The sequence below is a fragment of the Typopeltis vanoorti genome, chromosome 24 (assembly GCF_054136105.1).
Source record: "Typopeltis vanoorti isolate ZY-2024b chromosome 24, IOZ_Tvanoo_1.0, whole genome shotgun sequence".
In the NCBI taxonomy this organism is placed as follows: domain Eukaryota; kingdom Metazoa; phylum Arthropoda; class Arachnida; order Uropygi; family Thelyphonidae; genus Typopeltis; species Typopeltis vanoorti.
The window spans coordinates 28,004,777-28,020,128 of NC_143572.1; the positions used below are offsets into that span (position 1 = coordinate 28,004,777).

Sequence of the window (15,352 nt, forward strand, 5' to 3'; positions counted from 1 at the left end):
TCCACTTCTTAGGACCCTTACCCACTCTAAGACTTTTAAAATAAATAATCAAGTCAGGTGCATGACTAACTGTTGTGCACATTCCTTGAAAAGTAAGTAGTGATATGTCATCCATTCCCACAGCCTTATTAACATCTGACCTAATCAGTACCTGATGTACCTCTGATTCTTTCACTTCCAATCCTAATACTTACCTAATACGTCTACATATTGCATGGCCTCATTTACACAAGTGTGATATACACTGATAAAGTGGTCATTCAATAATTCCACTATATCCTTTGCAATGGTTATTCCACTGCTATGACTATTGTCCAGTGTCAACCTGCCATAATTATTTTTTCCTCTTGCTTTCTATATAGTGGGAGAATTCCCTTGAATTAATCTTGGCCTGACCAGCCAATCTCCTCTCATACTGCACATTTTCTTCTTTACCATACTCTTCACCTTCCTGGCCTGCAGTTTATACTCTTCATGGATCTGATCACCACCAACTGTCTTCTATTTTTTCCTCTTGCTTTCTATATAGTGGGAGAATTCCCTTGAATTAATCTTGGCCTGACCAGCCAATCTCCTCTCATACTGCACATTTTCTTCTTTACCATACTCTTCACCTTCCTGGCCTGCAGTTTATACTCTTCATGGATCTGATCACCACCAACTGTCTTCTACCCTCCTGATATCCATGAGTATGTAGAAAAAAATCAATGATAGCAACCTTTTCTAGGATGTGTTTTAATTGTATGGTGGGTGTGTTTCAGTACTGAGATTTTTGTTTGTGTTTTTGCTTGTGGTTTGATTTAACTGATTAGGTATGGGAATATTACAGTTATAGTAATGTTTCATTAAATATTAAATATAATTTAAAAGAACAAATAGCGAATGTAATGTAGCCAGTATTGCATCTGGGTTAACAGTTGAATTTGGAAGCAACATTATAAAATAGCAGTATATCAGATTCTATTATTGTAGTTTTATGTTATTTTGTCATGTAGTTGCTTATTGGGGGTTAAAAGAATTTTGTAATTGGAATGTTAGAAAATGCATTTGATAGCTTTATAGAGAAACTCAAATTGTACATGTTTTTGATGTTTTTGAGTGTGTGGGAGGGGGGGGGGGCACACAATTTTTGGCTGAATGGAGAGCGTAATCTATTAACTGTTGAGGATATTTCCAGTGTTAAAGATTTCTTTCAAGTGTGTGATTTCTTTGTTTAGTGCAGTGATTAATGATGAGTATTATTTATTTAATTTAATAAATCATGATAAATCTAAGCATCAATAAATCATGTTAATATGACTGATTGCAACAAATATGATAATCATCACAAGAATATTCATCTATGTTTCTTAAGCCTTTGCTCATAAGTACTGTATTGTTATAGGAGCAGGGACTGTAATTATCATAGATGGCTAGGATTATTATTATTATTGTAGTCAAAGACTCATCTAGGCAGTTCCTTTGTCATACACACAGCTCATCATTGTTCAAACCCTTCTTATACAGCTTCCAGGGATGACCTCTTGTTCTCTCCTGATCTCCCACCATTTTATGAAAAACCTCTTCAACATTGATCCTATAACAACCCCCCCCCTTATCAACTTGTACATCTCTGTCATATCACCACCTCTTCCCCCTATCCACTGGACTCTGTAAATTGCATCTTCTCAACCTGTCCTCATATTCAACATTCCAGAGATCAAAAACTACCTTAGTCAGTTGCCTCTGGACCCTTTCCAACATTTCTTAATCTTTTTGAAAACCAGATGATCAAATCTGTGCACAGTCGTATACAATGGAACAAGAATCTCCTTACTTCTACAAGTCAGTGTCCTCTGCACCATTCCCAGAAATTGTTATGTTGTCCTCACAATTTTGGCAATGTGCCCTCTAAATTTTAGATTCTTATCCGCCACCATCACCCCTAGATCTCTAATTTCCTCCACCTGCGACAACATATATACTCAAGAAACTTTACTATTAGACTGCATTCAGTGGTCATTCTTGTTGTACTCCAATTTCACTACTGCCAGTGAGCATTTTCTGTGATACACAATGTACATATTATTATTATCACTCAAACATCATCTCAAGCATCACCATGGGTCAAAGACTCATCTTTCAAATCTCATGCCAGTCATGATTTGCACAGTAACCATCATACTTATCCATGAACTTATTCACTGATGCAGCGTTTACTCTTCCAATCAAAAAAACTAGTCCTCACACTTTTGCTAACCATACATTTACACACTTTACAAGGTGTTGGAAGTTTTTCCACTTGGTTATACTATCTTCGTATTAACGATACTAAGAAATTATATGCTTGGATAAAGTGTAGGCAAACCGAAAATATTTTCAGGACTAGGACAACTCGTACACAGAAGCTAATGACTTCACATCACTTGCCTTAGTATCCCATAATGTAAAGCACATATCCTTGCAGACATGTATAATGCTGTGCATTATAGGAAGGGTCACTGCCTAGATCCATTTCAACCTTTATTGAGAACTTATCAGTGGGAACCAGACCAGAGGTGATACTAAGGTTGAATAATGCAGAAGTCATATTTTCATATACACACATATATATATATATATATATAGCCAAAAGGTGTCACACCTTATTATTTTAATAATAAGGTGTGACACAATTTGGCTACTCGTATATGAAAATATGAGTTCTGCATTACTTCAACTTTAGTATTATTTCTGGGTCTGGCTTCCACTGATGAGACCTCAATAAAGGTTGAAACCAGTGGATAGTGACCCCCCCCCCCTCTCCCATAATGCAGAGCATTATGCAAATGTTGTGAAGTCAATAGCTTCTATGTACGAGTTGCCCCAGTCCTGAAAATATTTCAGGCACAAACTTTGTTTGCTTACACTTGGATAAAGGATTAAACCAAGTATGTAATTTCTTGGTATCTTTAATTTACAATGGTTTTCTCTCCCTTGTTCTTTCTCATCCGTGTATTGAAAAAAGTATTCTGTCACTTCTGTTGAATCCCTTTAATATGTATGTCTATCATATTCCCTCTTTCTGTCTGTCATCGAGCCTTTGTAATCCACATACCTTCAATCTCTCTTCATATGGGACATTCAATAGATCTGTCATAGTCTTGGTCTCTTGCCTTTGAATCCTCTCCACCTCCCCAAGTAATCCAGATAACTAAATCTGTTCATATTAATTCAGATATGGCATTAATAATAATCTTATCCCAGTTTGTCAGTGTGTTCTTCAACGTCCAAGTAACCTGATTTGGTAACCAAGTATGCTGCTTTGGCTACCTTCGCAATATGTCTTCTGAACTTCAAACTTTTACAGTCATCTCAACATCCCTGGTCTCATCATTTCCTTTAGTAAACGGCTTGTGATATCTCCTTGCCAAAGTGCATTGCCTCACACTTTGCTGCATTAAACTGGTAGTTGTTATCTACCAGTATTTACTAGCCTATTTAAGTCATCCTGCAGTATCATCCTCATTGACTGTTGCTCTTTCCAGTTTTGCATCATCATCAAATAATTGGATCTTTCATCTTAAATAATTTCCTGTATCATTATAGCAATAGCAGCATCTTAAGTACACTACTAGTTACCTGCCTTCTCCTGGATTCATTCCCCCCCCCCCATATACTATTCTTGCACCTGACCATCAGCCACCTTCTTATCCATATCCCTAGCATTGTATATGCTCCTATTTGCTCCAGTTTATGAAAGTGAGTTCTATGTGGTATTCTGTCAAATTCCTTTGCTAAGTATGGCAGATATCACTGTGTAGATCTTTCCTTAATCCATCTCAGTTGTTATTGTATTATGAAAAGCGAGCAGATTCCTTAGACAAGACTTGCCTTTCACAAAACCATGCTGTCCTTTTCACACATTTCTGAATTCTACCTATTATTAACATCTTTAATACCTTAACTTCCAAGATAGGAAGTTGATTTGTAATTTGCTACCTCTACTTCTGTCTTGGAGCCTCCTTTATGCTATTGTGCCCTCTTCTCACTCCTTAACATCTTCAAAGATTTGAGATTTGGCTGATAACCCATCTAATCCTTAATGAATTAAGAAGAAGGGCTATGATGGCAAATGATTTGATGCATAGGCTGTGTAGAAGGAATGGATGAGAGTTTTTGTGTGGAGTGAGTATGAGGGACGATCTATAAGTTGTTGAATTGTGTCTTGCAGACAACAGATAAGTGTATGAAAAAGAGCATGCAGGTAATCTATTATGTCTGTACACAAATGCTAGGAGTATCAGAAACAAAGGAGTAGAGTTTTGTTGCCTGGGTTAATATATTGGGACCTCATGTTGTAGGCAATAGTGAGACTTGGCTATCAGAAGCAGACATCCTAACTGTAATCAGGTGCAAAGAGTACAGTACTTTGAGGAAGTATAGACAGGAGAGGAAGGGAGGTGTTGCTAATGTCCTAAATCCAGTAATTTTTGGGGAGATTTCTGGCCCCCCCCCCAAAAAAAAAGGAAAAAAACACTAGAAAATTTTCCAAAAATCTTTTCCTAATTAAAATTCATCTTTTTTATTTATGTTGGGTCGTGTCTTCTATTTCTATACTACATAAGGTAGGAATACCCTATAGCTCTCGGGAATCACGGCTGCTGTGAAAGCAAGGTGAATGAAGTATTGCTTTGGCAGACTGAGTGCTACTTCATTTGCTGGAGCCAGGCCAGAGGAGATCACGGGTATCATGTATTGGCGATCACTACAGATGCTCAGTCATAGGTCGTATGTAATGTGTATTCTCAGATCGTCTACTCAACTTAAATTATGCGATATCAGAATGTATCCCTCGAGTTCAAAGAATAAATAGAGTAGGAGTGAAAATGGGTGTAATCTAATTAAGCAAGCAATTCACAATAAAAAGATGATATAGAAGGAATATCATGTGCATAAGGATGATGTTAGTTATGATAAATATAAGTAGCAGCCCAGAGAGTCACAAGTGTTGTATGGAAAGCTAAGTCTGAGTATGAAAAAAACCGACTTTGCAAGTTAAGGACAACTCAAAAGAATTCTATCATTATGCTGCAAGTAAAAGGAATAATGAATTTGAAAGAATTATTATTATTATTCTTTCTGGCAACTCCAAGGAGTCGACAGACTCATCGAGGGAGGCCCTAACATCATGTCAAGAACAACTATGCAACATTCACACAGTATCTATCATACCATGCCTTGAACTCATTCACGATCGTAGCACCCACAACAGACTCTGGAAGTTTATTCCACTCATTCACTACTCTCCAAGTAAAAAACCTAGCTCTAACACCCTTGTCAACCACGCTCTTGCCCAGCTTCCATTCATGGCCCCTAGTCCTCCCACCACCACCAGTCATATTTTCAAAAATATCTTCTGGATCAATCTTATAGAAACCCTTCAGTAATTTGAATGTCTCAATCATATCACCCCTCCTTTGCCTATCGACCAATTTCTGCAACCCACAAATCTTCAACCTATTCTCATAAGGTTCATTCCACAGACCTGCTATCATCTTGGTCACTCGTCTGGGGATCCACTCCACTTCCTCCCCATCACGAAGAAACCCTGGTGTCCATAACTGGGCACAGTAGTCCAGATGGGGTCTTATCAAGGCTCGATACAGAGGAACAACAACTTGTTTGTCTCTGCATGTTAAAGTATTTTTCAGAAGCCAAGTAATTTGGTGAGCTGTTTTAGTCACTTTTGCAATGTGCCCCCTAAACTTCAATTTCCTATTCACCAACACTCCCAAATCCCTGGCCTCAATCTCTTGGAGTACGGTTCCACCAATGCGATATACTGCTGCTATTCTTTTCACCCCAAAGTGCATAACCTTAGACTTTAGCATATTAAAATTGACATCCTGTGCACTCATAATTGCTCTACCCAACTTTGCATCATCAGCAAACAAGTGAACACTTCCTCTCAAATCCTTTCCTATATCATTGATGAACAAATTGAAAAGCAGTGGACAAAGAACAGAGCCCTGTGGCACTCCACTAGTCACAAGCCATCTTTTAGACTCCACTCCTGAATAAACCACTCTCTGGTATCTCTCCTTCAACCACCCTCCTATCCATCTCACCAATCCTATATCTATCCATCTGCTCCAGTTTACTGATTATGGTTCTATGTGGTATCCTATCAAAAGCCTTGGCAAGGTCCAGTAGTATTACTGTAAACCCATTACCCCTATCCAGTTCAGCCGTCACTGTGTTATAAAACGTGAGCAAGTTACTGAGGCATGATCTACCCTTCACAAAACCATTTCCTCCATACAATATCCATTTTCATCTATCCAATCCTGTATTCTTTACTTGACTAATTTCTCTAAGACCTTGACAAGGTATACAAGATGGTATACCAGCTCGTACAACACAAGCTGGTATACCATCCAATCCCACAGATGTATTGACATTGAGGTTATGCAATAGACTACTCACCTCCACTTCATTCACCACATTTCCCGTATAATCTACTGGTACATTCGTTTCTGCAATGTCACCACCTGGATGATATATTCTTGCAAAGTGCTCACTCAGTAACTCAACTATATCAACTGATTCAGTTACCTCCCTACCATCGGCATTCTTTAAAATCATTCTGCCATGTACATTTTTCCTTTTACTTGCTACATATCTAAAAAACTGTTTAGGATTCTCTTTAGCCTGCATGGCCAATGCAGGCTAAAGGATTCTTTCGTAATCCTTTTTTGCTTTTCTTACCACACTCATTATCCTTCTGGCCTGCGCTTTATACCGTTCATGTGCCTGCAGGTAACCTTTCTTCTTAAATTCCCTCCATAGCTGTTTCTTTTTTTTGCAGCTCAAGCTTAATGGTGTTATTCATCCATTTAACCCCTACTTGATTTATTATTCAGACTCTAGGTATACAGTCAGCCACTGCTTCATGCAAACACTTCTTAACTGCCTCCCATGCACTATCAACTTCTAGTCCTTGCAGTTGTACATGCCACGGCACTGAACCAATCAAACTCCTAAGCTTGTCATACTTTCCAGCCCGATAATTCCACATGTACCCTGTCTTAATTGAAAATTCTACACCTTTAGCCACCTCCCAAGTCAAGACCCTATGATCACTCTCACCGATTGGTGGCAATGTGGTCATATTTGTTACAGCCAAATCCTCAGATGTAATTACTAGGTCAAGCACTCTCTGACCCCTAATATTTTCCATTACATGCTGTCGCAGATAGTTATCCCTTAATAACCGCATAAAATCCAATTCCTTCCTCCCGTGTGTCCTCTCCTCACTCCAAACAATGCGACCATAGTTGAAATCTCCCATAATAATTACCCTCCTTCCACTCATTTTTTCTATTTGCTTGTGCATACTGTCACCACCATATTTTCCATCACCTGGTCTATAGCAGCACCCAATTGTATATTTAGTTCTGCTAGCGACAATCTCACACCAAATGGCCTCAAATGTGCTCTTTTCTGTATCCTGCAATTCAACTTCTATTCTCCTTGGCTGCAGCTCATCAGCTATCATCAACAATACTCCTCCCCCCATTTTATTCTCCCTGTCATTCCTGAACACACTATACCCATCACATTCAATCCCACTAGCTATATCATCTACAGTCAGCCATGTTTCACTAATACCAATAACCTGTGGTCTGGAAGTGCCAACCATGGGCAAAAACTCTTCCTTCTTGTTCCTAATACTCCTAGCATTAGTGTACATGAATTTAAGATCCCCCACATTAGCCCCAACCCTACCTTGATGCCTTATATTAAGTATCCCACTCTGATTTGTTGTCCTTATTTGCTCGGGCATATTATATTCATTCTTACATTCAACTGCCTCCCTAAAGACTGTATATCTACTCCCCCCCCCTTAATAAATCTAGTTTCCCTGAATTTGCACATCCACCACATTCAGCAACACTTTCTCAAGTCTTCTTACACCGTAACCATTCAAATGCAAGCCATCCATCTTATATAGATCCTTTCGCCCATCGAACTCACTCCACACGTCCACAAATTCCACACCACTCGTCATACATAACCCACGCATAAAGTCATTCGCAATTATGGCCCTCCTTTTAAACACTTCACTGTCATACCGTGGCAAAAGACTAATCATTCTAACTCTCTCACTCTTTTCTTTTGCTACCTCAAGCAATTCATTCAGGTCTTCTATCATTTCCATTTTGTCTCCTTTCAAATCATTCGTACCTGCCACAATAATCATTTCTTTCACCCTTTCCTTTTGCTCTCTAATAGACTCAGTTACATCCTTTATGGTCGCACCAGGTTGGTACGATTTTGTCAAATCCTCTACTATCACACCTCGTACTAACGAGTCTCCATACAGCACTCTATCCTTCATTTTGTTCATGTTCACACTCATACGTCTATTTTTCCTGTCATACTTTTTATTATTGGCTGGTTCATTCAGTCGACTTTTACTCATACGCTCTAGCTGCTGTTTTGCCCTTTGTATCGCACCATTCAACAACGTGATCTCACTCATTGCGTCTATCTCATCTTTTTTATTCTCAGTAAAACCATTAATACTATCATTCACACTCTCACAAGTCTCTGGTACAACCTCGCCGTTTCTTGTCATATCCTTATTTTCTTCATTCTGAAGTTTGACAAAAATATTACACTCATGATCCGAAATACTCTTCAATTTCTCATTCTCCCTACATTTTCTACACACATTCACTCTTTTATTATCATCTAACCACACTCCGCCCGCACTCCGCAAAGCATACATTTCGCAGCTAGTACACTGAATCATCTCTTTTATACTACCGTTCTTTGATAAAGATGGCGAACCATCATTACTGGAGGCATACTTACCTGCAACATATTTTATCAAATTATAACACACCAAAAACACAAAAAGATGCACTAAGAGACGCAAGGCAAACAAAACCATGCAATATTAAATAAATTTAGCAACGATAACTGAAAATAATACTTATCTTATCCGGAGCTTTCACGAACACTACACACTACGAATCCCTCTAGCGGCAACCGCCCCAATAAAATATGTTATAAAGACACACAAAATATTCTAAAAACACGAAAATCGTTCTAATATACTATAAAACCAATTTTCTAAGGAAAAATACACACAAAAAACACCAAAAAACACCAAAAATCACCAATTTTACACGAGCGCTAAATTACACCGACCACTCACCATATAACCTCTAACCCAATTTAAGTTAAGCTGTCAAATATATCTTTCTTTATATCTCATTGAAGATGACCTCTTGAAAGTTTTAACTTCTCTCTCAGTTTATATCATTTCAACATCTCTTACACACAGTAAGAATGAAGCACACCGTAAACTTTACATTACATCCTGCAATCAGATTCAAAATATTGCATGGTTTTCCATCAACATCACATGTATATTTTGTTACTTGACAGGGAAACACTCTGTCGTCAGAAATAACACAGCACACAACTTGTAAAATCCATTCGAGTAAGTTGAAAATAATTACGATAACCTTGGCTAATACTAAATAAAAAAATAAAAAAAAAAAGAAGGAATTGGTTTAGTTAAAAATCTGTGTGATGTGTATAACATTTTAGTTAAATCAATAACTCCACTGAATGCAGATGGTATGTTGGTGACTGCAGAAGTGATTGTTCAACTAATGAGCAGCCATTTTGCTAAAAGCTATCAACCTGGTATATGCAACATTTAATTCACTGCTACCTGTTCACTAGGGTGACCAACTTTTGAACATGAAAATAAGGGAGATTGGGTCATGACAAATTTTAGTGAAATTTTTGGGACATGAATCCTACATTAATTGATAGGTTTATATTTAAAATATACAAATAGCAATTCAAATTATAGCACATCAAAATATTTAATATAATTTTAAACATTTATACTTACATACAATTCAAATATCCATACTTCTTAGATTAAACTTATATTATCAACAGATGCTGCAGCAGCTTTGATTTTCTTATCTCCTTGTGCAAACTGCAAAAACTTTTTACAGTCTTAATTTCGTTCTAATTTAATTAATTCTAAGCTACTTTGATTTCTCTGATCTGTCCATTTATTGTTTATCATTGAGAACATTTTCTCAGTGTTGGCATTTGAGCCTGGAATACTTAACACAAAGTGTAAAATTTTACCAAGATTTGGAACACTGATTTTATTATATGACAGTTACGTTTACATAATACACAATTAGCTTTGTGAACGTTGGATGGCATGGGTTTTTAGCCATGAGTACTGTTCTTCCCATTTCTTCAGATAAACACACAAATATTTGCATTTCATTTTTGGTTGCCTTTTTGCATTATTACTTTCCATTTCACCATCACTGTCCATCATTAAAATATACTATGGAACTCGATATTCAGAGATACTGAAAATACTTTTAGAATGAATGCAGACACACTGGCTAGTAAGAACGCAAGATAGGAAACAGACAAACAAAATCTGCCGGAAGTGTATATCGAAAATCACTACCAACGATTTGATTATTCCAAATGGGTATCGATTATTAAAATGGTGCCAAAGGTTACAAGATCAACGCAATGATATAACATCTTAGCCAGAACACCCATGTATATTCGTTGACCAGAACAGAATTGTATCAATTAGAATTTTCCAAACTATCAATATTAGTGTCAAATTGTATTTGGCAGTTATAATATATGTTGAAAAATTAACGACAATGATTGATTATGAAAAATATAGGAGTATTTGAAGATCAATACGGGAGCTGTGATGATTAAAAAAAATTAGCTAAAATACGGGAGTTCCTGGGAAATATGGGAGAGTTGGTCACCCTACTGTTCACGGAATGAGGAAACTCAAATGGATGAGGAGGAAGTACTATAGCTGTTGCACAAACTGAATAATAAGTCTGCAATAGGAACTAATAGGATATCAGCACAAATGCTAACAGAGTGTTCAGTTGAACTGGCTGTTCCCTTGACCAGGCTATATAATTTGAGTCTCAGAACTGGAAAAATTCCACAGGAGTGGAAAGAATGTATGGTAATCTCATTGCACAAGGGTGGTGCAAAGTCCAATGTATCCAACTATTGACCAATCAGTATCTATGGGGTGGTGGTGAAGATTTTGGAAAGGTTTGTTATGGCTCACATTGAGAAATGGGTTGGCAGAGAATCTCTACTTTGCAATGAACAGCATGGGTTTACTAAGGGAAGGTCCATTGGTCTATTGTGGCCATGTAACTTGGTTTTTATAAACCTAATTTTAGTAAAGATAGGACATTAATTCTATGTACTGTGTCTCTGTCAGTGTGTGTTCTCTGATTGGTATGTTTTTGGAGGAGAAAAAATCAGATTTCTTAAGAAAGAAAACTCTGCTCTCTTTCTCTCTCCAGCCTAGCTACCTGACCCTTAAATGAAAAAGTCCTTATAACTTTTTTTTTTTTTTTTTTTGGTAAAAAAAAAATAAAAGGTATAAGGACAAAAATTATGATTCAAACCCAGATTTTTCTAACCAAAGGGACATAAATCCTAACAGCAACAGCTATCTAGTGCTACTTACCCACATCTACTTTCATTTTGATCAGACTACCTTATTTCTACATTTTGATCAGACTACCTTATCTCTGCAACAAAATAACATCTCGTGTATGTTATTTTGTTGCAGAGTTAATGCTTTCATTTCATGTGACATTTCTATCATATATTTTATAGGATGAAGAAAAAGGTGGACACAATTAAGGGATTCAGAATTCAGCTGCCTGATGGACTGGAATATCCTGATGTCGTAAGTTTATTATTTGCTTTACATTGTCTCTGAACTTATGGTTCAAGTTGCTCCTTTTGTAATCTTTGATATAAAGAGATGAGCAAAGTTTTTATGTTACGGAGCACCCTTAGATCAAAATATGCCTTTTGATCGAACTCTTTTTAAATAAAAAATTTAATGAAATGATCATATATAAGTGTTAATGCCTACCTCTGCTGTAATTTTGACAATAACAATGTTTAAAATTTGAAGTGCAGATTGTAGATGACGATGAACGAATATGATATTAATGACAGGTAGAATAGTAAGATGGAGCTCCAAGAGGAGTGCTTGCTTGGTGGAATGATAGGAGAATGTGACAGTGAAGAGGAGTGAAAGTGTGGAGGAGATCATAGTAATGGTTGGGACGAATCGTGTAGTACAAGATTTGAGGTTAATGTTAGACATAGTACAGCAGAAATGTGCCAGAAGAAAGATAGTGAGTATGTTGCCCTGGTATGATAATGCAGAGTGGAGGAGAAGAGCAGTGATGACGAATGAGATGATAGCAAGAATGTGCAGGAAAAGGAATATGTGGATGCATGGAGTACGTTTGAGGATGACATAGTTGAGCTATTTATTAGAGTATTCCATCCTGGTACTTCAGGCTTTATTCCTAGAAGGATAATGATAGTGAAGTATTATAAGTGAATGAAGAAGATGTATTCTGAATACTGAGTACAATAAATGTCAATAAGGCAGGGGAATTAGATGGAATTTCACCACATGTTTTAAGGGAATGTGCTATGAAACTGTCATTAACTTGGCTGTTTATGAAAGTCTTGTAATGGGGCAAGTGTCTAGGGAGTGGAAAGAGAGTAAATTAGTACCATTGCGTAAAGGCGGTGGTAGAATGGAGGTATCAAACTATAGGCTTGTTTATATTTATTCTGTAATTGTTAAGATTTTGGAGAAATTGGTAAGGACTTATATACAGAATTGGGCAGATGAGGGTAATATTATTTATGCAGGTCAGTTAGTAATGTGGTTACCTTTTGCAATAGAGTAACAAGAGCAGTGGATGAAGGAAAGCATACAGTGTAATTTTTTTTTTATTTTTCCAAGGCATTTGACAGAGTTTCACATAAATTGATTTTTAAGTTGCACCATATGGATTTGGATATCAGGTCAGTGGATTAGATTGGTGATTTGCTCTCTCTGATAGATATCAGAGAATAGGAAAGTTACAAGTGGGGTTCCACAGAATTCAGTCCTGGGACCATTGCTGTTAATTTTTATGTCAGTGATATTGTCACAAGACTATAGGAAGATGTTCAGTTGTTTGCAGATGATGTTTGGGATGGTTATTAGTAATAGTGCTGATTTTTTGGTTCTTCAAGAGGATTTGAATTAGCTGGAAGGGTGGGCATGGGGAATTAATTTAATGCAGCTAAATGTAAGGTTTTAAAATTTGGGATCCACAGAAGGGATGCTTCATACTCACTTGATGGAATTATACTGGAAAAAGTGGAGGAAGCAAAGGATCTTGGGGTGATTGTGGGTAGAGATTTAAAGTTCCAAGAACATATTGCAAAGGTTGTGATGACATCTTAGAGAATTGCAGCAATGTTGAGGAGAACATGGATCATGAGAGATAAAAGTGTGCTGGTCCCATTGTATAAAGTTTCGATCAGAATCACATTTGGATTTCTGTGCTCATATCTGGTCACCAGGATTTGAAGGGGATGAAGTAACCAAGAGGGTGCGCAGAGACGGGTCACAAAAATGATGTCAGGACTGTACAACATTGATTATGAGGATAGACTGAGGGCATGTAGACTGCAGAGTTTGGTGGATAGAAAGCAAAGGGGAGATATAATCAAGACATTTAAGGCTGTTGGAAGGGTTATTACCGTATTAACACTGAGGAGATTTTTTATATGGTAGAAAGGAAAAGGAAAAAGAGGCCATCCCTATAAGTTGCAAAAGGAGGTGGTGATTAAAAAGGTAAGAAGTAAGTATGTTGTGTTTTTTTGCATGGAGAGTGGTAGGAGCATGGAATGCATTGCCTGAGAGGATGGTGAATGTTGCAGACTGTGGATGATTTTAAGGAGAGGTATGATTGACTGCGTTCACAAGTGTTGACCTCTTGCAATGAGTCTTGTGACTCCATTGGAGTCAGGAAAATATTTTTTATTTATTTATTATTATTATTATTCGTGACACCTCCAAGGAGTCTGAAGACTCATCACGAGAGGACACCTAGTTACAACTCTCCATCTCCACACAATAATTATTATTATTTTTTTTTTTTTTGACAATGACAAGATTTATTATCATACAGAGTATTTACATATATATGTTAGGACTAAATAATTAATACGAGCATTATTCATAGTGCCTGGCCATTATGAATAATGACAAACCAAATCAGGCACTGTAATAAATTTCACACTGTTTATCATAATTTGTCACATTGACGGGGCAATATGAATACTGCTATAATCTGGTTGGGCAAAGTGATAATAATAATCATACCTTTTTGGCAGTATTAGAAGCAGTAGGGGTTGAGAGAGGAGAGATTCTTCAGATTTCTTTTTGTCAAGAGATGTGAAGGGAATTTTGCCCTAGTCACTCAAAATTTAACAAAATTAGTGTATTTGACAATGGTAGAAAAAGTGAAAGAGTCAAAAACCAAAGCAATTTGGCTCATAACATATAAACATTATATACAGGTATAGTAATATGCACATGGCAATTTGATTAAAAATTATGCTCACACTGAAGAAATATTTCAGATATTGCACAATGCCCATATTGCTATTGGCCATGGCAGAAACTGCATGGAAAAAAGAATTAAGTACAAAATAATACAAGGGAGATGATCATAATTTAGGTTAGGTTAGGAGTTTTTTTGTTTTTTTTTTTGAAAATCAAATTGCCCAAAGGGAATGTAGCTGTATTCATAATGCTACATTCCCTTGTAGGGTCAATTTAATAAATTACTCAATATTTATCAGGCTGCATGGCTGTTGTTATTTATAATGGTCTGGCATTGTGAATAATGACCTGTTAGTCACTTGGCCCATAACATATATACAATGAGACATATTATATTTTCTGTAGAGTACAAAGATTCAGTACAAAATGCAGAGTACTTAAATTTTAATAAATATAACTTTTTTTAAACCAACTAAATATTTATCCATCATATTTACATATGGATTGGCACGAATGTGTATCATGTTTTCCGTTGTATAAGACCCTGATCAGACCACACTTAGATTGTTCTCAGATTTGGTCCCCAGGATTTGAAGGGGATAAATTAACTGTGGAAAGGGTACAAAGGCAGATAACAAAGATGGTTTCAGGACTGTACAATGTTAGTTATGGGGATCAGCTGAGGGAGTGTGGACTGCAGAGTTTGGTGGATAGACGAAGGAGGGGTGATATGATTGAGACTTTTAAACTGTTGAGAGGTGGTTACAGGGTTGACACTGGGGAGTTCTTTCGCTTGGCTGAACAGCAGGAAGGAGTCATGACAAGGGGCCATCCCTGGAAGTTATGAAAGGAAACTGAGAAAGAGGGTGAGGAGTGGTTTCTTTGCATGGAGGGTGGTTGAACCAT

At 37.1% G+C, this 15,352-nt stretch overlaps 1 protein-coding gene across 4 annotated transcripts in view; it reads left to right on the forward strand.

Moving 5' to 3' along the window:
- LOC150093047 (uncharacterized) overlaps window positions 1-15,352 on the forward strand; it is a 568,891-nt gene that overhangs the window by 535,540 nt on the left and 17,999 nt on the right. For all 4 annotated transcript variants that reach the window (XM_090413702.1, XM_090413701.1, XM_090413703.1 and 1 more), the window contains one exon: window positions 11,692-11,764. In XM_090413702.1, the coding sequence (XP_090269828.1) occupies window positions 11,692-11,764 (73 nt within the window). The remainder of the gene's footprint in view (window positions 1-11,691; window positions 11,765-15,352) is intronic.